Source organism: Hyperoodon ampullatus, assembly GCF_949752795.1.
Source record: "Hyperoodon ampullatus genome assembly, chromosome: 9".
Lineage (NCBI taxonomy): Eukaryota > Metazoa > Chordata > Mammalia > Artiodactyla > Ziphiidae > Hyperoodon > Hyperoodon ampullatus.
In genome coordinates this window covers 81,721,348-81,749,339 of record NC_136922.1, presented here as the reverse complement: position 1 = coordinate 81,749,339, position 27,992 = coordinate 81,721,348, and the positions used below count along the sequence as shown (strand labels likewise).

General features: G+C 43.4%; 1 protein-coding gene across 1 annotated transcript; it reads right to left on the bottom strand.

The window, feature by feature from the left end:
- Positions 1–19: 19 nt before the first annotated feature.
- Positions 20–15,644, bottom strand: LMOD2 (leiomodin 2; the record flags this gene model as incomplete). Its single annotated transcript, XM_079711842.1, has 5 exons — positions 20–130; positions 2,917–3,108; positions 3,491–3,676; positions 8,959–10,314; positions 15,372–15,644. 5 exons carry the CDS (start codon positions 15,642–15,644, stop codon positions 20–22), a joined length of 2,118 nt encoding a protein of 705 aa, XP_079567968.1.
- Positions 15,645–27,992: the final 12,348 nt, after the last annotated feature.

The window sequence follows — 27,992 nt, the reverse complement described above, 5'->3', positions numbered from 1 at the left end:
AGGGGTTTAAGGATTATACTCATTTGACCTCAGGATGTAGAGAACAGGACTTCCACCTGCCAGTTGTCAGTCCTCGGCTTACCCGAACACGCTCCCGACTGTAGCTTGCACAGCCGCTCATGACTACATCCTGACCATGACCCCAGATCACATGGGAGAAGAGGTGGAGTGAGGCTTTGAGAGAGGAGGGCCAGCAAGAGTGCATGTAGATATTCTTAGAGCTCTGGCCCTGCAATGCACCCAGAGGGAGTGCCTACCATTGGCCGCTCCCTAGTCATGCACCCCTTGGAGCCCCTTAGCCTCCACATGTAGGTCCTGCCCTGTCACAGACCCTGGAACCAATCTCGCCTCTAAACTTGGTTTCTCAACCATGATCGTTTTTGGTCCCGCATCACCCTTTGGCCACCCTGGGAGGGATGGCGAGAAGATACTGTCATTTGTCTCTTCATTGTTGCTGACCAGCTAATCATCTCCATCTATTCAGATATATGCATTGAGTGCTTGCTGATAAAGTCCCGGATCTCCAGGATATAGAATCCAGTAGGATAGTAGGAAGATTAAGACATCTACACAGATAGTATATAATGCAAGGTAAAATGTATTGCGAGATAGTGGAATACAGAATATAACAGGAGCAGGTGTTGGAGGAAAAAGATGAGTTCAGCCTTAAATATGTTGTGTCTGAGGTGCCTGTTCTTTTGAACGTATGGGTTTAGAATCACGAGGGTGGTATTTGTGCTGGAAGTAAGGATTTGGGCATCACGTGGTATGAGTGGAATTTAAAGATAGGAGTTTGGTTGAGGTCACCCAGGGAGAGTGTGGAAGAGAATAGAGTCTCCTTTGAAAGGTGCCCTGTTCCCCATATCCTTGGTTCAATCAGCTACTCCTCTTTCAAGTTCTCTTGAAGAATGAGTAGGCACTCCCCTGAGGTAAAGAGTGGGAGGGGAATTCCAGGCAGGTAGGATGGTATGTGAAAGGTGTGTGTCAAGAGTCAACATCACTGGTTCAGTGAACTGCACGATGCTAGTATGGCTTAAGCACAGGGCACATGAGGACACATAAGGCCGAAAGATAAGCAGGGCCGTGTTTGCCAGGCCAAGGGATTTGAAGTTTATTCTGCAGAACATGGGTTACCACGGAAGAATTTCAAGCAGGTGACTGACGTCAACAGAATTGCATCTTGGAAAAATCTCACTCTAGCATGTAGAGGACCAATGTGGGGTGAGGGAGAATGGAGACAGAGAAACCAGTTAGGAAGCAACTGGTTAGGAACCAGTTAGGGAGAAACCAGTTCAGAAGCAACAGTCCGGGTAACAGATTGTGAGTGACCCACCAAAGGTTTTTGTGGTGATCAAGGAGAGGATATGCCATTTTCAAGGGGAGAAATTCTATTCACAGCCATAATCTGAGGGAGGCTCCTGTTAAATAAAAGCATCTTCTGATCTGCACCACTCTGACCAGTTTGGATATGCAAAGGTAAACTGGAGCTGCCTTTTGCCAGGGGTTGGAGAGAGTTGAACTTGCTGTGCAAAACAAAATGAAGAGAATCTGGAATTCCCAGGAGTGATTTAGGAGGGTAGTAATGAGGGTGAATCATGAGAGAAGAGGAAAGTAATAAACTAACAAGAAAATACAGACTATGATGTGGGATAAGATAGCCAGTGGGGGAAAAAAATTCTCTGATGGGGAATTAGCCCCTCTGTTATTGTTATAACATCTCATGTTTGATATGAAGTCATTTGTGTTGCTGTAATGTCAACCTTACCTTTATTTCCCAAATTTTCATGTAATGTTGAACCTGTGGAAACCAAGAAAGAGGGCTGATTGCCACAGGTCCATTTCCATGTGGTTTGAAATTAGGGCCATTAAACCATAGGTTTGCTAGGTGCATGCTAGGTGCATGCTTGGTGCGTGGAGCCAGAGACAACGATGGGCAGATAAACCTCCAGCCCCCAGCCCCTTCATCCCAGAAATTCTCAGAAATCTTGCAGAAGATTTTGGACTGTCACAGAGGTGGACTGAGGTTTCCAATTAACTTTATCTAGACTGTATATATACATGTATATGCACATATATGTCGTTTCTATTTGACGTGAGGAAAAGTATGTATATAATATATAAATGTATTTACAGAGAAATATATATAACATTTTTTCTCACATAAAGTAAAAATGATAATGTATGTATATATTTGTGTATGTGAAAATATAATATAATATAATATAATATAATATAATGTAATGACATACCAGGAAGATGTGCCTATTTTTTTTTTTTTTTTTTTTTTGGTGATACACGGGCCTCTCACTGTCGCGGCCTCTCCCGTTGCGGAGCACAGGCTCTGGACGCGCAGGCCCAGCGGCCACGGCTCACGGACCCAGCTGCTCCGCAGCATGTGGGATCTTCCCGGACTGGGGCACGAACCTGCGTCCCCTGCATCGGCAGGCGGACTCTCAACCACTGCGCCACCAGGGAAGCCCCAGATGTGCCTTTTTAATTTTGAGATTTGTGGACCGGCTGACTCTCCAAGACAGCCGCACACCCATTATTTGAAGCATCGCACTACATTCTTCATTGCAGTGGTAGAGTCGCCCCACTCTACCCCTACAGTCTAGTTTCCATCTCCACGGCTCCCATGGACTTGCTCCCACCAAGATCACTGGCTCAAGTAAACCCTGTCAAGCTCCAGAACTCACTGAGGCATCTTATGCTGCCGACTGGCCCTTCCTTAGCGCAACTCTCTGCTTTGCCACCTGACTCTCGTCTGGTTTCTCTCTGGACCTACTCAGCCTCTGCCCTTCTCCACGGTCTCCCTGAGTGACCTCGTCCAAACCCCCATCTTTAAATGCTACTCATATACAACCCCCAAATCCTCACTTCCAGCCCGAATGCCACCCCATGATTCTAGACCCCTACCTTCAAATGGACAGGCACCTCAGACACGATACTATTCAAAACCGAGCTCACCTTCTTCCTCCAAGCCTGCTCCTGCTGTATGCCATTGTCCCGTTTTGTGGCACCACTACCCACCCAGATGGCCCAGCCAGGATCGGATCCACCTAGACGTCTCTCTTTTGTTGCCTCCTGCCCCCTACGTCTAACCAGTAACTAAATTCAGTGGAGCGTGCGCTTTCTCAGTCTCTGCTCTATCTGTTCTGACCTCTTCATACCTACACAGTGGTCAGTTCGTCTGCATTACTTTGTTTCTAGATCATTGCAGTGGTCTCCTAACTGGTCTTCCTGTCGCCAGCCTGGGCCTCACTGAGCCCATCCTTCTCTCAGTTACGCAAGCCATATTTTTGTAAAGCTGTATAAACATCATGTCACTCCTCCTCTTGAAATCCTCTGTGCTCTCCATGACTCTCATAATGAATCCACATTCCTTAGCCGACACTGAGTTGTTCAGGACGGACTTTTGTGACTCTCAGCCCCTCCCAGGCTTTTTATTCAGACACAGAAAATTGAATGGACTTTTTGAAATGCGTCTTACCAACGCATGCCTCTGTGGTTCAGATAGGCATATAATTTGACTGAGAGGAAACTGGTAAACATGACAATTTGGTTGAAACCTAATTTCCAGTTTTGGTATACCACGATGATGATGTACTCGCAACTCTTGTCTAACTGGGAGATGGTTTCTTAGCTGTGATTTTTCATCAATCCTTTCTTCTAAGGGCTTTTTGGAAAAGTTAAAAGTTAGAATAACTCAAAAAGATAAGTTGGAACAAACTAAATTCCAACATCAGCGGTCTAATCAGAATAACCTGAATATCCAAGTTATTGAAATTGCTTAAATAAAATATGGTAGGCTATGTAATGGCATGTGTGTTATTTTCCCCTTTTTGTAGAAAAAAAGTTATATGTGTGTTTAAGTATGCATTAAGAAGGATCTAAAAGGATATACACTAAAAGGTTATCAGTAGTTCTGTGTGCATGAGATTTTCGGGATTCTTTATGTTTTTTGCCTTATCTGTATATTCTAGTTTTTCTTAATGATCACATACTATTTTTGTAAAAAGAAAAGACCATACTGAAACTACATACTAGTACTATTCTTAATCCACCAAAATTATCAATACCAGAAAAAAAACTAAAATATTAAACCTGCCAAATTCTTGTTTTTATAGAATTACATTAACCCTATGATTTTCTACCATTTTCTATAATACTCTGTTTTCTCAAACTTAAATGTCTCTCTTCATTCATCACCCCTACCATTTGATTCCTTTTTTAGCCTGGCATCTTCTCTATTCTTTAAAAATCCAAAACAAGTGTCACCTTCCCTGAGAAGCCTCTCTTGACCCCTTATCTGCTTTTGGTCAAGGGTCTGTGGTAAACTGTGGCTTACAAGTCAAATGCATTCAACATTTGTTTTTGTCCAGTCTGCAGACTGAGGAGAGTTTTAACATGTTTTAATAGCTGAAAAAAAATCAAAGAAGAAAATTAACAACACATGAAAATTATATGGAATTTAAATTTTAGTGTCCATAAATAAAGTTGTATTAGAACACCAACACACTCATTCACTTACATATTGTCTGTGGCTGTTTTCACCCTACAATGGCAGAGCTGAATAGCTGTGACAAACACCAAATGGCCCACAAAGTCTAAAATACTTAAATATTTTATATGCTGTTTTAAATATCTCTGGCTCTTTACAGAAAAAGTATGCTAAGCCCAGCTTGAGGTGATTAGGCTTCCTCAGTGCTCATATAGGATCCTACACCAGCCTCTAGCTCAGTTAAAACTGCGTATTCTGGAAGGAATGAGGATCCTCACTGCTTGGCATTGGAGGACACTTTCTAATTCAACTTGGTCTCCCCAGCATCGAGGAGAGTGCCTCATCCACGGGAGGCACCTGATACACAGACACACGATGCATGAAAGAATGGTGTCAGCTCCCTCTCCTAGACTGTAAGTGACACGAGGACAGGCGTCTTATCTCCTTCATTCACTGTGTATCCTCAGCATCCAGAAGTATCTGGAACATGGTAGGCACTCAGAAAATAGTTGTGGAAGTTGGGTGCATCTGTATTGGTACCATATTTCTGAGTTTTGTAATTCTTACCTCAGTTCGTTGTCTTTTACATCTGCTATTTGACGACTGATGGAGACAAAAACCCACCTTCCAAACCTCAGAGAAACAAAGAAAAGACAGTGTGAACTTGTCTGGAAATGAAGTAGTTAAGAGGTCTTTTCAAGAATGTATCGATTTACCCCAGTCTTCGGTGCCTCTCAATACTGGCCACTGCAGTCTGTTATTACCTCTCCCCTCTCACTCACTTGGAGCAACTACATCAGGGCAGGTATTAAATCACTGAGTTATTGAATACCTGTGGCAGCAGGGCTCCAGAAGCAGGGTGAGACTCGGCATCCTGGCTCTGTTTCAATCAGGATGAGGAGTACTTTAAGAGATTCATGTGCAGATATAAATCATGGTCTAAACACTTCATCTGGTCTTGGACAGCCTCTCTCCCAGTGAGCTGAATGCTCTTTAGAGATGATGAACTAACTGGTCTTCATACCAGCTCTGTGAGTTTGCAGGAAGGATGAACTAAGGATCTCTCTTCTGTGCTGAGGAGTCATGACACCTTGCCTGTTTACAGTGCTGTATTCTGAAAACACATTCGAGAAATGCTTTTCCTGAATGAAAAATGTGCCAACTTAGTGCCTGACCGTATCATACTTGTCTTATTAGGGGCTTTATCATATTTTGTTTTGTGGGTTGGCTGTAAGGATATCTTTATTTACATTTTGTGAAGTGCCTCTTAAGTGCACGTTGCTCTCTCCCGAAGCCCAAAAATTTCCAGCAAAGCAGTCTTTTAAAATGTCAAGGAGATGGGCTTCCCTGGTGGCGCAGTGGTTGAGAGTCCGCTTGTCAATGCAGGGGACACGGGTTCGTGCCCCGGTCCGGGAGGATCCCACATGCCGCGGAGCAGCTGGGCCCGTGAGCCATGGCCGCTGAGCCTGCGCGTCCGGAGCCTGTGCTCCGCAACGGGAGAGGCCACAACAGTGAGAGGCCCGCGTACCCCCAAAAAAAAAAATGTGAAGGAGAGAATGTTTGTCTCCCAATCACTCATTTCTGGTGAGAAGGCCTGGCAGGTTTCCACAGCCCTAGCGGCTCCCGGCAGCCCAGGAACTCGCCTCTCCCTCCCGGTTCTGCACACCCTCTTTTTCTGGGATTCATACATGGTTTTATCAAAGGACCCTTTTTTTTTTTTTTTTTGCGGTACGCGGGCCTCTCACTGTTGTGGCCTCTCCTGTTGCGGAGCACAGGCTCCGGACGCGCAGGCTCAGCGGCCATGGCTCACGGGCCCAGCCGCTCCGCGGCATGTGGGATCTTCCCAGACCGGGGCACGAACCCGTGTCCCCTGCATCGGCAGGCGGACTCTCAACCACTGCGCCACCAGGGAAGCCCCAAAGGGCCCTTTTATCAGCAACCATTTGCCCCTCTGCCTCATCATGATGGAGCTGAAAGCTGTTCGCATTCAGAAGAGCCCCGTCCTCATGCACACACAAAGGTCAGGGGAAAGGAAGGTCAGTCTTGGCTTTCTGTCCTAAATTCACTACACACACACACACACACACACACACACACACACACACACCCCATACACACCCATGCACACCTTTTAAAAACCTACATTTTAGCTTGTATTTCTTTGTGCAACAATAAAGAACATGATTGTATACACTAGTGAAAAGGGGTAAAATAGTGAAGTCACTACTAAGGGAAACTGAAATCCCCACTGTTATTCTAAGAACAGGGAGCCTTCGTGGGGTGGGGCGTTTGAGCCCCGATGCAAGCAGAGACGGGCAGCGATGCAGAAGGAGCACGGGCTTCTGAAACACCCAGGCTCCCAGGCAACCCCAGCCCCCCTGAGCCTGGGCTTCCTCATGGACTAACTGGAGAGAGCACCTTTTTTTTTTTTTTTTTTCCTCCTCACTGTTGTGGCCTCTCCCGTTGCAGAGCACAGGCTCCGGACGCGCAGGCTCAGCGGCCATGGCTCACAGGCCCAACCGCTCCGCGGCATGTGGGATCTTCCCGGACCGGGGCACGAACCCGTGTCCCCTGCATCGGCAGGCGGACTCTCAACCACTGCGCCACCAGGGAAGCCCCAAGGGAGAGCACCTTTTAATGTTTCTGTGAAAAGTACACAACTTAGTTCTGAAAATGTCAGTCACTCCCTACACGAAGTCAGGAAACAGTTATTAAACGGGTGGCCCAGGGAGCTCGCCAGGACCACTGTCATACTCTGTAGGACACAAAGGAAACATTGCTAATCATAGATAATACAAAGGGCTTTAGAGGAGATTTCTAGCTTTCATAAATTGGAGAGGAGCCCTAGGGTGGAATGAAGGGAATCTCTGATAGTCTTTCTCTTATCTGAATTCAGATCTTTCTTGAGTGAGAGGGAGGTGGGGTGATTGCAAATACATGTACCCTTGTCCTGGATGTGTGTTGTGGACTCTGACATCACCACTATGTATTCAGAGCACCAAAAGGCTGAGACCCATTAAACTAAAGCTCATCCAGGGAGAGTTTAAAGGAGACTTCAACAGTGCATCTTTAGCATTAGCCTCAAGATAGCTCTGAATTCAGAGCGGGGTGGGGGGGCGGTGCCTATCTTCCAGACATTCCCTTAGCACTTACTTCCTCTCTACCAAGAGATTTCTAACTTTCAACTGTTTGTTTGTTTTTTTCTTCCAGAAATAGTTGGTTTTAATTATAAATGATTGAATGACTTCTGGGTACCTATCTGCCTTATGGAAATATGGGAGTGTCAGCTGCCATCCTGGGTCCAACATCCATGCATCTAAGATGATAATGGTCACTTTGGGGTCTTTTCCCAAGCTTTTATCTCACTACCAAAAAGACTTTTAAGAAGGTTCTTGATTCCAGACCTTTAGAGAGAGCTCTGATCAGATTTTCTTAGACATGAGAAAACACAGGCAAATGCTAAGGACCCAAACCTTTTGGGGGGGCTGAGAATGTAATATTTAGCAAGGTTACATACACACCTGACAGATGTGAATATCAATTTACAAAAAAAAATAGTTTGTTTAAAAAAAGCCCGAAAAACTTCAATCCAAATTTATTGGGATTACAAAAATAACAGCCCATTTCATTAACTCATGACAGCTCAGAATTACCAACACAGCCAGAGCATGTTTAAATAAACTGCTTCTTGCCAATACAAATCTCATGACATAAAAAAGAAGTTTATTTTCATATTTACAGAAGAAACATGCTGATAGTTTCTTCAAATTCTCTTTGGAATTAATGGGTGAGGCTACTTTTAAAGTCAGAGAACATTTCAAATTGAAGAAGGTATTTTAGAAACATCTCACAATGCATTTTATCTAATACCACTGAATAAATCTGCATCGTCTTCTAAAGATCGGGGTTTTATCGCAGAGCTTCTGGAACTTCCACCTACAAAGATAGGGGATTTTCTTTCAATCAAAACAGTACAAATGATAAAGTGAAAAAAATATCTGTAGAGTATGTCTTTAGCAGTATTCTCCAGGAAGAACTCAGATATAGATTATTGCTGGGTGGTACTCAAATTTTATATGATAAAGTAGGTTTTAAATCACTTGCAACTCTGTGGTAAAATTTTTGACAAGTGATGAATCTGTTCTGGAATGTAGATGAGAACGCCCTTGATTTTCTTATTAAGGAAATCGGGACTTTTTTAGATTGAAGTATCTTAAGATGAGCCTGGCCCTTAAAAGACTGAGATGCCAAGAAGGTGGACCAGGCACATCTCTCAAATGGAAATGTGCTATCTGGTGACCTGCTTCTGATGCTCCAAATTTGGTAGCCTGCTCTGGCATACTAAAACATTTAAAATATTGATTAAGTATTTGAGAGGCGACTTTGGGACCCTTGTGCGGTGGAGGCCGGCTCCTTTACTAGGTCTGCGCCCCATGGTCTGCCCTCGGGTTACTTACGCGCCTTAGCTGTCTCATGCTGCTGCCCCGAATAGCTTCCATGAGATTCTCATGTGCTGATCTCTGTGGGGTAGAAGGTCGGGAAGTGTCTTCCATTTTCTTCTCCTGCACTGACCTCAGGGAATTTCTAATTTCCTTTAGGCTACTGTTGGGCTGTTTCTTAGCCTTTTTCCCTTTTTTCTTTTTCTGTCCATTTTGTAAGGCCCGCTGGGCACTCTCCTGCTGTTTGATGACTTCTGCGATGTTCCGCGTGATGAGCTTCTCTGGGGGCGGAGGGGGCGGCGGCGGCGGCGGCGGAGGGGGCGGCGGCAGCTTTTGCGGAGGAAGAGGGGGCGGGGACGGCGGCGGCGGCGGCGGCGGAGGGGGCGGGGCCACCGGCGACAGAGGACGGCTCCTCACGCTTTGGACTTTCCTGGGGAGTTTGGGGGATGAGCGGGGAGAGTGCCTGGGGGATGCGTGAGGTGAAGAGCCGGGCGTTCCTCTTCGCCAGACTTTGGTCCTAAGGTTGGCTCCCCCATCGTACCTCTCCTGCTGCTTTTGCTCCTGTATCCGCTTCTGCCGCTGTTTATCCATGTTTCTGGTCAAGAGGCTGGTCATGCTCATTCTTGGTCCTGGGAGCTCGAAATGGTATCCCAGCCTCAGCAGCGTGGTGTTCTCCTTCAGCAGCTTGACGATCTCCATCTCCACCTGGCTGCCCATGATGTGCCTTTGGTTGTGGAAGCGCAGCTCGGTGAGCACGCTGTTGTGCTGCAGAGCCCTCATGATGGCCAGGATGCCCTTGCCCGTGACGAAGTTGGACTCGATGTTGACGCTGGTGATGTGGCGGTTGACTCGCAGCATTTCCGCAATGGCGGTGGCCACGCTGTCGTCGGCGCGCGTGTTGGCCAGACTGAAGGTCTTCACCACCGTGTTGGCCTTGAGGGCCTCCGCGAAGCGGGTGAGGGTCTGCGACGTGATGTTCTCGATATTGTTCAGATTGACTTCCGTGGTGTCAGGGTCATTGTTTTTCATCTTTTCCAGAGCATCCTCGATCACCGTAGGGTTTCCACAGGGGTGGATGGCAGCCGGGGACTCTGTGTTCCTTCCGCTGTGGCCGTTGGTCAGATGTATGTTTTCAATTTGGCTTTTAAATGTCTCTGGCCTCGAGTTGTCAGAATTGACACCACCGTAATGTACAGATCCATTCATCCCCTTCTCGTTTTCAATTGTTTTTTCCTCCCCTTCGCTGTCCTCTTCCTCCTCGGCCTCGGCCTCGTCCTCGGCCTCCTCTTCCGTATACACCTCTTCAGAAACCTCACTGTTACTTTCAGTAAAGATAAGCTCTTCCTCACTCTCCTCTTTGTCTTCTTCTGCAACCTAAAGAGCATGGTATCATCATTAAGTCTGTCATTTCTAAGCACATTTTTAAAATTTACGAAAGTAACACATGGTTTTGCAATACATACATGGATCAAATCATCATGTGGTCCATCTAAAACTCATACAATGTGATATGTCAATTACATCTCAATAAAATTTTTAAAAAGTAACACACAGCAAGTAATACGGAAGTATATAAGACAAAAAAGCTCATCTCCACCTTCTGATCTCTCTAGTTTGGGTGACCAAGGTTAATATTTCCTTGCATAGCCCAACAGCTTTTTCTACAAACGTTTCTTTTGTTTTCTGCAAAATAAAGATCCAGAATTCAGTTTATGGAATAAAAGTTTGCTATCATTTTACCAGTTTGAACAGATATGTCGGAACTTCTGCTCTGGAAAGCCCTTGATAAAATTTTTATTCTCTTGACTACCTCTTCTGAACTACTTGACTCCTAGTCTATTACAGTTTAGCAAAGTCAACTATCCCTTAGGGAATCACCCCTCTGTCCTTCCTTATTTCTCCATCCCAAACATACGAGTGACAACGAAAATATACAACAGGTTCATGGGTTCCCTTTCTTAATGTTCAAAAATTCTTCCCCCAATTTGCCTCCTATAGCCTCTGTGACAGGACCCCTGAGCCCTCTGCCCTGTCCTGTCTCGGTGTAGACAGAGGCGGGGCATGTCCCTCTAGGGTAGAGCCTGGCACAGGGTCTCAGAGACCCCACAGCACCTGAAAGCTGAGGTTGTCTCTGTCCTTTCTCTGGGGAAAGAAGCCAAGGGGGCAGGGCTGCTGTTCAGGGCAGCAACAGGTCAAAACCCAGCTCTCTGCGGAAACTCAATCAGGTCACCCCTTTCAGCAAATCAGCTTGAAATCTCATGTTATCACAGGGTTAAATGAGACAGGACTGCAGGAGACACGAGATGGGAAAGATAATCGCCCTTGGCACCAGCTAGATTCCAACCGTAATGTGGAACAGCAGAGAACAGTAGAAACTCTTGAAGCAAGCCCCTGCCTCAGCCTGATGGTCTTAAATTAGTTACCAGGTATCAATTCTGAGAGACTTTCAGGCACACACAATTTCATTCCATCTTTGTCTTTCCTGTTTACAAGACTCTTTGTACTGAGAAGCTCAGGTGACCCCATCTTTCTTTTTCTTGCTACCTTTTCTGATAAAATAAAAATCTCGAACTTGCTGACAGAGTCCGATTTTCTCTAATGCTATCTTTTTAGTCCGTTATTTTCTCTAAAGTCCTGAGACGCTTTCCTGTCCCCAAAGCCTTGATTCTTCCCTCCATACTGGAAATGTTTTTGACCCCAGGCCGAGGCATATGGAATGAGCTTTGGAAAACACTGTGCTGGTCTCCAGGTTTGCTTGCCCAGTTTGCTATCACAGAATAGCCTCCAGTTATCCACTTGCTTGGAGTGGCAGGCACCACGCGATGGCCTGGGGAAGGGGTCAGCCGCTCCTCGGTTGCCTCCTCCAGTCTTAATTTTTTACTCACTTATTCAGGAGGAGGAGGGAGAGTGATACAGTGTGTGTGTGTGTGTGTGTGTGTGTGTGTGTTGTAAGTATATGTTTTTAGCGGTTTCAGTATTTGGAAGAAAGGGACCTGTCACAAAATTCAAGGTATACTGCCTGTCATACCACCATTAAATTGTACCCTCTAGTTTTTAAAAGAACTTTAGGCTTTATCTACAAGAGATGTTTTCCCCTTAAATGTATCTGAAGAGGTCATATGCGAAACTGTTATCCAGCAATGAGTTGTCCTGTAACATCTAAATGACATTTCCTCCAGAAATGTCTTTGACACCTCTTCAAATTATCCTTGTGATGTGTTCCCACAGTGTTGTACTTCCTCCAGTAAAGTACCTATTTAATGATTTGTCATTTTTCTCAAAAGACTGTTTGTGGGATGAGGACAAGGATCATGTCTGTTTTGTTCACCTTGCACAGTGCTCAGCATGTAGTAGGGACTCAATAAAATTTGTTAACGGAATGGCTCTAAATTGACATTGGTTTTAACAGCCACTGAGAGTCCTGACAGGGCCTAGAAGAAAAGTACTGATGGGGCTGGGGTCGGGGGAAGGTGACCAACTGTCCTGGTTTGCCCAGGACTGAAAGGTATCCCAGGAAGCAAGAGTTTTTTGTTCTAAAATCTAGATAGTCCCAGACAATCTGAGATGGTTAGTCACCCTAGGTGGGGGACATCTAAGAGAAGAACAGCAGAAGGGAGAAAGGTGTCTAGAGAGGGAGGAAGTAGGATATAAAAACAATCATTGCTTACTTTCAAAATTATTCTGGCATTTGTACTGACTGCACTGTTCCAGATCACCTATCTGCCACTGCTCTGTAGTTAACCCAGATCCTTGCAGGAATAGGGGTGGGAAGGTGGAGGGGGGTGGGCATGAGGTGCTGGGGGGCGATGTTCATACCCTTAGGGCATAAATTAGGCAAAAAGAAGAGGGTTTCTAACCATTTCTCCTCATTACCTCCCTGACACCATTACACGAAAAAGGAGGCTTGGTTCCCTTCTGGTTCTGGTTCTCCGCATAAAGAGCGGATTGATCTTAGACAAATCACTAAACCTCTGTGGAGGGGAATCTCAAAGAAACTGCAGTAGAGTTGAGTGGTTCTCAAACCAGTGTGTGGTTTGAGAGGGCTTGTGAGGCCACACAGTGCTGGGCCCCATTCCCAGAGTTGCTCATTCAGCAGGTCTGGGGGAGCCCTAGAATTAGTAGTTCTAAGAAGATCCCAGGTGATGCTGATATACCCACATTCTGAGAATCACAGTCTTTGTGCCAACAGAACTTGGTTTGAATTTCAGCTGGAAGCTGTTTATCTCAAATGAGTCTCTTAACCTCTCCTAGTCTCAGTTCTCATGTCCAGAAGATAAAAATTCAGTGAAATAAAATGAATGTACTCATGGGCACCTATGCCTGAAGCCCGGCAGACACTCAAGCTAGGGGAGCTACATCTTTGGGTCGGCAAGGCCCCTTGGAGCTGTTTAATGCAGGATAAGTTTGTGTGAGTCCAGCTGGGCAGAGGCTGTCATTCCGTAGGGGCTGAACATGATTTTCATAAGCATTTACAGAGCCAGGAGGAGCCTGATCATCGTCTCCTTCTCATGGTCCGTGCTGGGCTGCTCTTCACTTACGCCACCGTCCCCCTCCCCCTCCTACCCACCAGTCAGCTGCTTTGAGCTTTTTCCTGGAGTGGAAATGGATTGACACCCTCCACTGGCAAGCTTCTGCTCAGCACTCCTTGTGACTCCAGAGACAACTAGCCAGCAGGGGCAAGGGTAGCGGGAGAAAAGTTAACTAGCTGAGAAAGGAATCAAAGTTCATCAACATAAAGCCTCTCTAATTGAGCTGATAAGCTATTGGCAGGGATCAGGGATCAACAAAACCTTTGGCAGGAGCCAGTGGGTTTCATCAACAGCTGACAACAGGCTTTGCCCTTTGTTTTCCACTGATCTTAAGACATTATGCCATTAAAATGCCTTTGCTGGGTTATTGCTCCAATGGCTATCTGTCCTGGACATTATGAGGCAATTTTAATCTTTTTATTAAGGAAAATCTTTAAGAACTGTTAGGAAAATGTCCTACTTATATTGGATCAGATTTTGGACACACATTTCCACAACAGAAAAAAAAAAAAAAAGACCTCTGAAAATCATGGTTGTGGAGGAACCGACCAACCCCAATCCTGGCCCATCATGTGTATCCTTCCTTCTCACCACCACCTCACTCCTTCAGTCCCTTAATGCAGGCGGCCACCGTGGCCTTGGCAGCTCCTGGCCTGATCCCAGTGGCCCTTCCTGCGATGATTGACATGGACAAGGCTCACACATATCTTGCTAAAAATGTGGCCAACACACCCTATCATCAAGATCATCTAACAGCGCCTAGATTAGTACCATGGAAGTCTCGCCATTGGCTTTGGGCCATTTTGATTTGAGATGATGCCAATGGAGCACAGAGGTATTAAACTCTCGCTCCTGACCGGTGTTCTTCCACAAATTCAGGACTTTGTTATTTGGACATTCTTATTGTCGTGACTATAATATTTTCCCAGAGCCTAGTCTTTTGAACTTCCTTCTGTGAATGATTCATTTGGCAAATTCAAAGTAACTGTTTACAGGTCAGAGAACAAGAGCTTAATAGGTCTGACCTCTAATATAAGCACATTTCCTGGCCTTAGAATCACCATTATAAAATAGAACAGAATCTTAGAGATCATCTACGCAGGCATGCTTAACTTGGGTCCTTAGGTGGGTTTCAGGCTGTGTGTCATCATTTTGAAATTCTATGTAAAATTTGTGTATGTTTACACAAGCACACGTTCATTTTCTTAAGAAGGTCCATAAGTTATCCAAATCTCAAAAGGGTGTTTGATTCACAAAAGAAACACTGGATCCAATGTCCTCCATCGACAGATGGGAAAGAGAACCCTGCAGAAGCGACTATCTGTTTAAGATCTTACAAGTTAGGCACAGAGCAGGGAGTAGAAATAAGGTCCCCTGACTCTCAGCCCCATATACTTCTCACCACCCCACACTTCCTGCTGTTGGAAAAAAAGAATTATTTTTACTGTAGTCACCATCACAGCCCAAGCAACCAGAGTACACACTTTTGTCTTTATAGAAGAAAATAAATTTAGTTAACCACTATATATATACACACACACATATCTATACACATATATAAATACATCTACATTTCTATTATGCCGCATCCCCAACTTATAACTCAAATTAGACTTACGTTTGGCAAAATATTTAAACCCATGCTTTGCTTGTGAATTATTTTCTTCTTGAAGATCCCATCCTTGTCAATCATAAGACCCCAATTAAGAATTTTACATATAATCCATTGGGTGGCCATAAAAGTTAGATGACTATTTCAGCCTGAGAAGATTTTCAATAGCAGCTACAAGTGGGTTATAAGAAAAGAAAAGTGAGGAGGGCTGAAAAGTTAGAAAAAACAGCTTCCTGGGTTTGGGGTAGGGCCGTGGGAGCAGCTAAAGAAAAAAAAATCCAAGAGCCTACCTTTCCACACTCCCCCAGCCTCTCCTTCTCCAAGAGTTTCTGGGACTCCTTTTCCCAGTAGGCCATCAGTGCCTCTCTGCTGAATGTCCCCGTGGGCGTTTTCTCGGTCAGGCTCTTTTGCCTCATCCCCACGGGAAGGCTGTGATCTGGTTCAGTATCTTCCAGCTCCCTCTCTAGCTCCTTCAGCTCCTCGGCTGACAGGGAAGCCAGGAGTTCATCCTCATCGATGGATTCGTATTTGCTAAGTTCTCTCCTGTAGCCGAAGGTAGACATGGTCCCTGCTCTGTCAGACCCACAAGGAGCTCGGAGCACAAGGCATTCAAGGCAGCCAGCAGCAGGCAGGGGAAACAAGTGGGTAGGCTGGTTAGCAACTGGTGCTGAGAGTGCCTGCGATAGCCTTTTAAGAGTGGTGGTACAGGCTGTGACAATGCAGAGAGGGATGAAGACATAGGCTGTTTTAAGCATCAGACGTCAGCTAGACATTTGAACACAAAGAATGTCACATCGGTGGTGGATGGAGGTCTCGGAACCAGTGGGGATTATTCACATACTGGCAAGGGACGTATTTAGCTGAGCCTGATAGCTCATGAGGACAGGAGTGCTTCAGATAGGGAGTAGCCCAGTTCTTGCTTTGTATTCAAACAACAAGGGGGTAAAATTTATTTTGAAAATGACTCGCCACCACCACGGTCATGAAAAGATTCTTTCCTTATAATCTCCCAGGATGAGAAATGACTGCACATCCCTCTAGAGTAGTTATTCTGGTTCTCCTAAAAACATATTGTGGGTGGCATTGATGGGAACAGAAGGCTATAATAATATAGCACTTTCCTATTTACCTTGCATTTTGCAGTTTGCCAAGCACTTGAATGTAATTTTCCTAATCATAGGTCCTGTGAGATGACTTCTCCTTTACAGATTTTGGCAACTGAGGCTTGAGAAATTAAGTGAAAAAGTCCAACAGCTAGAAGGGGAGAAGTCTGTCTCTCCTCTGCACAAAATGGCTTCCTTCTCCTCACCCCTGAATATTAGTAAACAACTAGATTTGCAACTAAAACTCCAAAAAGACAAATAATTATACTGGGTGTGAGTTATTAAGAACTGACCCCGTGCCAGCCTAGTGCTAAGCATTTTATACATTTTGTCTAATTTAATCCCACAGTCCTGGAAGGTGTACAGTATTACACATATTTTACTAGTACAGATTCAGAGAGGTTAAGTAACTAGCCCATGACCACAGAGCTAAGAAGTGGTGGAGTTAGAATTTGCAACTAGATTTGCATCTGGGTTGAAAACTGAAGAGATGCTAATTTGAAATTATATATGTGCCCATACTCTTATGAATGTGATGAAATATATACATAGTTTACAGGGCTTCATAAATATATCATTTTAGCATAGAGATATATAAACATCTATTAAAATGTATATGCATAGAAATATACATTTATCAGCACAAGTATAATATATGTTATTTTGTTGATGCATTCAGCAGTCGGTGAATATTTGGGTTGTTTCCAGGTTTGGGTAGTTATAAATAATGTTGCTATGAACACTTAATGTGAAAGTCTCTGTGTAGCCATGTGTTTTCATTTCTCTTGGGCAGGTATGCAGTAGTGGAGCTGCTGAGTTATACGGTAAATTTACGTTTAACTTTTCATGAAACTAATTATTTTCCAAAACGGCTACACCAATTTACTTTCCCACCAGCAATGATGAGAGTTCCAGTTTCTCCACATTCTAATTTGTCATTGCTCTTCTTTCTGATTATAGATATTTTAGTGCCTGTGAAATGGTATTTCATTATAGTTTTAAATTTCGTTCCTCAAATAACTAATGATAGTGAGCAGCATTTCATGTGTTTATTGGATGTCTTATATCTACTTTGGTAAAATATTCATTCAAATCTTATGCTCAGTTTTAAATTGGGTTATCTTCTTATTACTGAGTTATAAGAGTTCTTTGTATATTCTGTACTTTATCAGAAATATGATTTGCAGATTTTGTCTCCCATTCTGTGAATTGTCTGTTGGTGTCTTTTGAAAAGCGAATGTTTTTAATTTTGATGAAGTCTAGTTTCTCAGTTTCTTCTTCTATTGCTTGAGCTTTTGGTATTATAACTAGGGAATCTTTTCCTAACACAAGGTCTGAGAGACTTACTCTTATGTTTTCTTCTAAGTTTTATAGTTTTTGATTTTTATATTTAAGTCTATTACTCATTTTGACTTAATATTTGCATATGTGTAAGGTGATGGTCTAAATTCATCTTTGTGTATACAGATGTCCAATTGTCTTCATTTTTTTTTTTTTTTGAGGACTATGCCTTCTCCTATTGAATTGCACTGGTGTCTTTGTGGAAAATTAATTGGCCACAAATGTAGGGGTTTATTTCTGGTCAGTCAGTTATGTTCTATAGATCTGTAAGTCTATTTTCTTATGACAATACCACCTAGGCATAATTACTATAGCTTTGTAGTATGTATTGAAACCAGGAAGTGTAAGTCCTCCAACTTTTTTTTTTTTTGCAAGAATGTTTTGGCTAACTATTTATGACCTTAACTCATTGTGGTAGTCTGCCTCCCAAAATAACTATGACTCTTCAATCATACTAGTGAGAGAGATGATGATGATATTAGAAATGATGAGTTCATTGGTTTTTTTTGTGGCTTCTAGCATATACTTTTGTGTAGCCTTAGTGGTAACACAGCTTTTTAATGTGAAAATGGGTTTGATTTTTGGAAATGACATCAAATTATTATATCCAAATCTGGTGAATAAGATGAGTTATTTGGCTGAATAATGACATTTTAGGTTAAAAAATGATGATTACAACTATGTAAAAACCTATGTGTTTTTTGAAAAAAAAGATGAAAAAATACATTAAAATAATAGTACAGGTTCATTTCTTCAACAATTTTGTATTAGGCACATATGCTATGTTGACCAGTATACAAATTTAGAGATATGCAATTATGTACAAAAAAATGAAATTTTGTTTTATTCTTTCTCTCGTTTGTAACTTTTCTGTAATATTTTAGTATTATTTTTATTCGACAACTTATTGAACATACACTGTGTGTCAGATTCTAATTTAAGAGCTGGAGTTAGAGCACTGAAGAAAACCAGCAAAGTCCCTTCCTTCATGGAGTTTATAGTCTTGTTGGGGGAGACAGACAATATGTAAATAAACAAGTAAATACAGAACATATCAGACAGAAGCTCAATGGAGAGAAATAAATCAGGGTAAATGGGAAGGAAGAAGATTGTGAGTGTAATATTTCATGTAGGAAAGATCTCTGTTTTAATACAGTGACATTTGAGCACAGACCTGGGGAAGTGAGGGCTTGATGCAGATTATAATACACAACTAATGTGACTATAAAATAATGACTCAGATATTCTTGGAATCACAGATTCTCAGCTTTTTAAGGGACTTTGAAACACATCAATCCCCTATCACTTCTATAAATGGTCATCTAGTGTTTGCTTGAACACTTTCAGTGAAAATTGTACATTACCAAAAATTCACTCCATTGTAGGATGGCTCAAACCATTAGAAAATTCTTTTTTCTATTGTGTCGAAACTGATCTCTTGAAAAATCACTACACATATATTTTAGTTTTCTCATTGGAACAACACAGAATAAATATGGTCTCATGTGAGTTTCTTCTTCCAAATCTTGGGTGGCCCATGAATGACTCTGAAAATAGCTCTGGAAGAGGAGACATTAAAGTGTTCTGCTCTGTGGCAGCATCACTGAAAAAAATTATGGCCTCTCGAGACACTACCTTAAGAACAATGGTCATTCAGATATTCTAATATATATGTTACAAATCACTCTGATTACAATAATAATCACAACTCCTGGATGAGCTTAGTTCACTGGATCCCTCTACGTTTTCTCCAGAAACTTTAAATCCATTGGATAAAATTCTGCTGAGTAATTAAACATCACTGCCCTGCCTAACTCTGGCCAGACCTAAGTATGATGAATAATTTAGATTTCTTTGCAACCTTGTCTACACTGAGGGAAAAAATCCCAGTCATATGTGTTCCTAGCATCAGCATTTTCTGTTTTAGGATTTTTACCTGATCACACTGTGTTTTTGAGTAGAATTGCTTTTTAGAGTCCACAATACTATAAGCCATCTGAAGATCTGCATTTTCTCTTTAAAAAAAATCTCTATCTTGGAGAGAATGATTTTCATGCTTCTTGATTGTCAATTTGATACACACTCTTTCCCAGGACGTCAGCAATTCCCTTTCTAGTGAAAACAGGTTTTTTTTTTCTTTCAACCTTTTTTTCCCTTTAGTTTCCTCTCAAAAATGCTATTATTTGTTTCTTTATTCAACACCCATTTACCAAATACCTGCTGTGTGGATAGGTACTGTGCTGGAAGCTAGGATTATAAACAGAAAAATAGAAATTGATCTAGTCCCTGCCCTCAGGAGCTCATACTCCTGGGAGAGAGGCAGACAGCTGACAGTAACACAGTGCAGTGACAGCTTCGCCAAGGTGCCAGCAAGACAAGAGCCGTGGAATAAATACAGATGAAGAAGCAAGGCAGCCCACGTGGGTGCAGTCAGAGAAGGCACAGGAGCCCTAAAGAGATTTCCTGGCAGAGAGAGCAGCCTCCGGAGCAAACGCAGAGGAGTATGAAAACAAAAACATAACAAAAACAGGGCATTCTTTGGTATAGAGGTGGGGAGGAGGAAGAGCTAAGCAGAAACTGGCGTCCCCTACAACTCTTTTTTTTTTTTTTGTAGCCACCACCGTCATGCCTAGCACCTGGTAGATGCATATCGATGTTGAATATTTTTTGTTTGAAGGGCCAGGTCAAGGAGTTTTGGACTTTATTATCGTCTAAATTTAAGTGGAAATCTCTAACATTATCCCATAGCCAGAATTTGCCTTCTTAAATACAGGCAACTGTTAATCAGCAAGTGTCCTCATGTTAATGAAGACTCAACAAGAGCAAAACTCATCAGCATCTCCAAAAATCAACACTACTAGCCCTGCCAGCAGATCTGGTGTTTCAATAAATAATATTTTTAGGCAGTGATCAGAGACCTCCTAACTCCACTTGTAAGTAATAACTACTTCAGCCTACTGCTTGGCAAGGCGGGAGACACTCTCCCTAAAGGTGAGTTTCTTGGCTTGCACTTTTGGGTCTTTATGTTCAGAAATGTTGAAAGGTCCTATCAATATGTTTTCTTTAATAATCCCCACATTTCAGGAAGAATTTGGTAATTTCAGGAATTGTTCATATTTCAAAATGTTTTGCACAAACTAGTATATATAGGAAGGATAAACAACAAGGTCCTACTGTATAGCACAGGGAACTATATTCAATGTCCTATAATAAAGCATAATGGAAAAGAAAAAAATTTTTGTATAGGCGTTTCTTATCTATAACCACAAAGCAGAGTTAAATGAATGTACTGTAGGAGCACATTTATAAAATTTTCATTTCCCCTGGTCCTCGGCTTTGTTCTGCCGTAGGCACTTGTCACTCACAGATTTAATATATGTAGCTTCAATGATTTGAAAGTATCCCAAAGGGCCAAGATTTATAATGACATGTAATATTTGTGGTACGCGGGCCTCTCACTGCTGTGGCCTCTCCCGTTGCGGAGCACAGGCTCCAGACGCGCAGGCTCAGCGGCCATGGCTCACGGGCCCAGCCGCTCCGCGGCATGTGGGATCTTCCCGGACCAGGGCACGAACCCATGTTCCCTGCATCGGCAGGCGGACTCTCAACCACTGCGCCCCCAGGGAAGCCTTATAATGACATGTAATTTTACTGAGCTAAAATCTGTGTCCTCAAGTTCAAGAATGATTTATGAAACTGCCAAGATAAACTTCATCTGGGGTTCTCACCGGCACCAAAAACTCGACTTGCTCCAAATTTGATTTCTCTCTCTCCACCTTCCTCCTCTGAAGGCTTTCACATTTCTGAAAATGGTATCCTCATCCGCCCAGTTGTGGAGCCTGTGTGTCACCTTCTCTCACCAGCATTGTCATATTCATTCCCAAGCTCTTGAATCCTACTTCATGTGTGACCACTCCCCTGGTCCCAACTTGAGTCTAAGCTCCTGTCCTCATTTTCCTTGATGACTGAAAGTTTTCCCTTTGCCACAATACAGCCAGAGTAATGTTTTGAAAACACAAATCTCATCAGGTCATTCTCAGCCTAAGACCCTCAAATGGCTTCCACTGTCTTTCAGAAAGAATCTTTCCCGGTGCCCTCTGGCCACTTCAGGATCAGGCCCTGCTCACCTCTCCAGCCTCAGCTTGGGTTGCTTTCTCCACCCCTCACCCTCAGCCACGCTGGGCTTCTGAACTCCAGGCTGGCTCCTTCTCCAAGCCACTGCGCATGCCCTCCCCTAGCCTGCAAGGCCAACGCATCCTCCTCCTTGCTCTCAAGTAACACTCCTGAGAGGAGGCCTCTCCTGATGCCCGAGGCCAGCTTAGTTCTCCCAACTGCCACAAAACTCCATTCCAGGGGCTTCCCTGGTGGCGCAGCAGTTGAGAATCTGCCTGCTAATTCAGGGGACACGGGTTCGAGCCCTGGTCTGGGAGGATCCCACATGCTGCGGAGCAACTAGGCCCGTGAGCCACAACTACTGAGCCTGCGCGTCTGGAGCCTGTGCTCCTCAACAAGGGAGGCCGCGATGGTGAGAGGCCTGTGCACCATGATGAAGAGTGGCCCCAGCTCGCCACAACTAGAGAAAGCCCTCACACAGAAACGAAGACCCAACACAGCAATAATTAATTAATTAATTAATAAACTCCTACCCCAACATCTAAAAAAAAAAAAAGTTAGCCATTCTTATTAAAAAAAAAAAACACCTCCATTCCACGCAGCATTCCACTTGGGATCACTTCATATGAATTTGTCTTCACAGGAAAGGCGTTTTCTCCCAAGGAAGGAACCATGTCTGCGCATTCACCATCCCCAAGGCCTAGCATAGTTCTCAGGTGTTCAGGAAGTACATTTAAAAAAATACAAAGCCCAGAGGGTTTGCAGTGTAGGCAGGGGTAGATCCGGGTCTTACAAAGCCTGGAGATTTTACAGTGTTGGAGGCCTCTTTAAGAATAATAATTTAAAAATTTAAATACAAGATTAGTTATGAGGCTGTATATAACACACTGATAGAATCACGACAAACTACTAGATCTTAGGTGATTTGAGCTTTCTTCTTCTGAAGCAGCTCATGAAGTGCTTATGGAGAAATGCTACCCAATTATAACCTGGCTTCTCGGCTGTCCCACCCTGCTCCCAACACTCCACTACTCCTGGGACCACCAACAGCCACAAGGGCCCAGAAGCTCCTGCTTCATGATCAGACTGCCTCTGAGTGTGGCCCCCAAACTGACAAATTAGCCCAACTGGTCACTATGTGTTCATATCTCATGATGCCATTTTTGTTCATTTCATGGATGCCTTTCTTATTTAAATTGTCCTCAACTGGCTGATGAGAAAGCACAAAAATCTATGCCACAGTGTCATTTGCAAGATTGGGAAACTGGAAATTCTCTTATTTTCACAAATGTCAACTGTCTATCTACTGTTAACGAGTCATTCCTAACTTTTTCTTTGTTTGTTTGTTTGTTTCTTTTTTTAAGGCTTAGCTCGTCTCTCTCATTGTACAGGTGCCAGGTTGCTTCCTGAACCAGATCTAACTTGTTTCTCACTTACGCAGAAGGATTTGGGTTTTCAACATTTCCTGCAGTTGGTTGGTCCTAAAGCTGCTGTACTAATGCAATGACCCCTAAGGAAGTTAAGCTTCCGACTTCACTCAGTCTGTCTGCTGGGAGCTTCTCAGATTAGCTGGAGACAGGCTCCCGGCGGAATGTCAGGCAAAGGTCAGCCTCAGCACAGACAACAACCAAGCAGGCCACGGGGATCAGATGAGAACTGGCAATACCCTTATCAAGTCTTCTCTCTCAGGCTTGGCTGCCAAGCCAGTGTCCCAGCGATGCCAGCTTGTGGTCATGACTATGAGTCAAATTTAAAATTATTAGAGCTATTTATAAAAATAATATCTTGTAATTGTATAATTTATAGTTTACAAAATTCAATGTGTCAGGTAGTCTAACATAGCAATCTGATCTCCTTTTAAAAATTGTGTGTAGCTTACACTTACTGCGTGCGAGGCCACACTTGATGAAATAGATACTATGCCTTTCATTTTACAAAGGGTGAAAATGGGTTCTGAGAGGTTAAATAGTCCCTTTAAGCATACCCAGCTAGGAAGTGATAGTTAGTGTTATGTTCTGTAAGTCCAAGCTGCTTCTCATATTGAGATTTGCTAGTTTGTCATTTCCAAATGTACCATAATAGAAGGCAGATGGGATGAAAGACAGAAATTTTTAAATAGCGCAGATAATGCTTTCCCTCGTGTGTAGTAGGTTCAAGTGTCTTTTGCTGAACTAATTCAAACATGTGAAAATGAGCCCCATGCAAGTAAATGGAAAGGTAAACTGATAACATTAAAATTATAAAGACAAAAAAATGGTTTGCAGAAAAATACAATAGTGAGGAAAGAAAAGCTGAATTTCCTCAATCAGGTTTTCCAGCTTATAACATAGGTCATAAAAATGGAATTCCAGGGCTTCCCTGGTGGCGCAGTGGTTGAGAGTCCGCCTGCTGTTGCACGAGACACGGGTTCGTGCCCCGGTCGGGGAGGATCCCACATGCCGCGGAGCGGCTGGGCCTGTGAGCCATGGCCGCTGAGCCTGCACGTCCGGAGCCAATGGGAGGGGCCACAACAGAGAGAGGCCCACGTACCACACACACACACAAAAAAAGGGATTCCACTTTTGAAACCGGGAGCAGATTTGATATATATTATATGAAGTCCTAATAAAGGGAATTTTACTTGGGGCGTGCTGGAAGTCCTGAGGCTTTCATTCATTTCATCAACTAGTTTAGTTGTAACCCTGAGTGTTGATATGACAGTTTTGGAAGGTTTGCTCACTGTGTATTAAGAAGAATGATGTGGAGGGTCAGCACCCAAGACCACCCAAGACTTGGATCTGTTCCCCGGGAGGGCTCCCTCCTCAGGTTTATGACAATTGTCACTTGAGAAAACTCCAGTCCTGCAGGGAAGTGGTAACTGAAAGGGCAGAAGAGCTGAGATCCCACTGTGAAAAGGGGCTACGAAGGTAAATTCAGTGTCAAAGTCCAGGAATATGGGGACTCGGTGCGCCCAGTGATGGGAGGGTCAGTGCTTGAGAGCGGGTGTCTGGTTACTGAGCTTTTTCACTGGCAAATTTATCCAGAAAACCAAAGGCACTGTCTTTTCGCACAGACTCACAGTTCCTCACTGACCTTTCCTTCCACAGTTCCCCTGTGTTCTTGAGATCCACAGTCTTTTGAAAGTTTACCTTCTCTGATTTCCCCTGGAATGCCATCCGTCCCCCCATTTCTGCTTGTTTTTCTTTCCACTGAACGCCCAGGGAATCAGAGCTAGTCTTCATGAGTGATACAAAGGACCCATCCCACGATAACATGATTCCTTGTGAAGGTATGCCCTCAATGGGACAGGAAAGCTTCATTTTTAGCTCTCCAACATGTATGCTTTTGTGTGTTCTGTAAACAATAATAATAGTAATGGTAATAATAAAAGGTGGGGAAGTCATATTACAACCAGCATGAGAATGTCAGAGGTTGGCAGAGCGGGCTGCGTTTGTTGGTGTTTGGGAGCCAGTGAGATTGGTGGAGGCGGCAAGCACCGTGCTGCCCTTGAATGCTGTGTCCTCATCGGCTTTTAATGGTCTTATCAGTGGAGCAAAACTAATAAATCATGTGCTGCCAGCACAAGAACCAAGTGCTTTCCTCTGAGCCAGATGATTCCATTGTTTAGCTGGGCGACCTCAGCGAGGTTGTAAACACGGCACCACCTGTCAGGGAGATGCATGCTCTTCTTAGTTTGTTTTTGTTTTTTTAAGTGATTTATTCAGATGTAGTTCACATATCATAAAATTCACTCAAATTTAAGTGTAAAGTTCAATGATTATTTTCAGTAAACTTACCAAGTTGTGCAACCATCGCCACAATAGAATTTTAGAACATTTCCAGAACCCCCAAAGATCCCTGGGCCCACTTGCAGTCACCCTCTGTTCCTACCCCCCGAGCACCAGGCAACCACTCATCTGTTTTCTGTCTCTATGTACTTGCCTTGGCTGGACATTTTATATAAAGGGAATCTCGAAAGAGTGTTCTTTTGTGTCTGGCTTCTTTCACTCAACCTAATGCTTTTGAGATTTGTCCATGTTGTAGCATGTTGCTGAATAGTAATCCATTGTGTAGATTGGCCATACTGTGTTTAGCCATTCACAGTGGATGGGCGTTTGCATTGTTCCCACTTTTTGACTATTCTGAACAATGCTCTCCTAATCTGTACTAAAAATGATGGGGTGGAAAAGCCTTGGGATTTGGAGTCAGGAGTCCCAGACTGCATCCTAGCTCTGGCCTTTACTACCTTGGTTAACTGTAAAAATGATTTCCTTATCTATAGAGTGGAGTTCATGAACTCCTTTCCTGTTCTCTCTTACAGCAATTGTAAGAATCAAGTGGGATGATGTATGTGAGATGCTTTGTGAGCTGTAAAACACAGGACATATGAAAGGCATTGTTACTGAAGTACTCTTGCTAGAACGTATTAAAGTGAACGAGATTTCTCTCAAGATTCTTTCCACATTCATAGAACAAATGATCTGTAGGAAATAACTACCCTTTTCCTTCTGTAGACTTGGGGTTCTCACCAGCTTTACCTTACCAAGCCCTGTTATTTAGAAAGATTTTAAAATTATTCTACCTCTCTTAAATTTATTTGTATTTTAAACTCTTTTTTTTTTTTTTTTTTTTTGTGGTACGCGGGCCTCTCACTGTTGTGGCCTCCCCCGTTGCAGAGCACAGGCTCTGGACGCACAGGCTCAGCGGCCATGGCTCACGGGCCCAGCCGCTCCGCGGCATGTGGGATCTTCCCAGACCAGGGCATGAACCCATGTCCCCTGCATCGGCAGGCGGACTCTCAACCACTGTGCCACCAGGGAAGCCCCCAAACTCTATTTTTGATTGTCAAATAAAAATCTTTTTTTCCTGTTGAAGAGAGGATCTTCAGATTTCCTAGAATCACTACAGGAAGCTGGACTCTGTACAGTTGCAGTTCAAAATTAATCAGGTCAACCTCCAACCCGTAGATTCAATTTTGCCTCTTGGGTACCTCAGGTGATTGTGAAGGTCAGGCCCCCAATAAGGGAGTTGGGGACAGAGCTGAGTCCAGTTGAGGGGCTTCCAGTGAGTTAAAGTCTAAGCAAATATTTCCATCCTCCAGTCAAATGTGATTAAAATTGTCACTTCATTGAAACAATATTAAACCAATTGGTGTAACTAGATCGTGAGGGCTATTCAGACATTCAGGAACATAGACTGTTGACTACTAAATGTCACGTCTAGTTATTTGACTTCCACAAAGCACGAAAAAGAGTTTCTCTGAGAAGCCAGTTTAGACTTTGCTTCAAACAGAAAGAACAGGATACTGGTATCTCACACCCACTCAATCCCCAAGTAAGTATCACATCTATCACCCTCCACACCTTCTACCTTATCCAACACTATGGGCTGCTTCCAAGAAGTTTTATCTTAAATCTCATTGGGACATCCTGAGATGAAAGACTTCCAAGGCAAGAGAAATGGCTGTCCGTCATTTACTAGAATCTGAAAGCACAGAACATGAGCACCCATCCAGTGCCTCTGGTGGAATTGCCTGGTCAATCCGGCATTAGAACTCAGGTGTTCCCAGTGCCCAGATTCAAATTACTAGACTGTCTCCTTCCAAAAACAGCAAATCCCCAGACATTTTTAGCATTCCCTGAGATTACACAACACAGGCCATTGAGGTCAAATAAGTCTGTTCCTTCTACACATCTTCTCCCCTGAGAAGCCCTTTCTTCCCTTTTAACGATTGATGATTGAGGCTTTACTGAGCAACAGCAGATGTGGGGTTTTATGCGCTAGGGGCAATTCTCTGCTGTTTTCATTCTGTGCATTTTCTCAAGCTATTTACAGATGATTGTGAGATGCCATCTATATCTCTAGCATTATATTTTTTTTCATATTTTCCCACCTAAGCATGACAATCTTCAGACTTGTGCCATAAGACCAAGGTTCTTCAGGCTTGCAACTCTGGCACTGGCATGGCCACTATGTAACAATAATAATGAGAGCTTGAGTTTCACATGCACTGGCATGGCCACTATGTAACAATAATAATGAGAGCTTGAGTTTCACATGCATTGGCATGGCCACTATGTAACAATAATAATGAGAGCTTGAGTTTCACATGCACTTACTCTGTGTTAGATTTGGTGTTTTTACACTTATCATGTCTTGTTCAAAATCAAGCAGCCAATAATTAGTGAAGCCTGGTTCAAACTAAGGCCAAAAAGTTCTCTTTGACTACAAAGTATATGTTCTTACCTACTACATTATATACGACTGTAGTAATACGTCACATTATAATGCATGCATGTATGTATGTATACTAGATGCGGATATGTCATATATATATGTGCATATATGTGTGTCTGAAAGTATGGATATATGCAT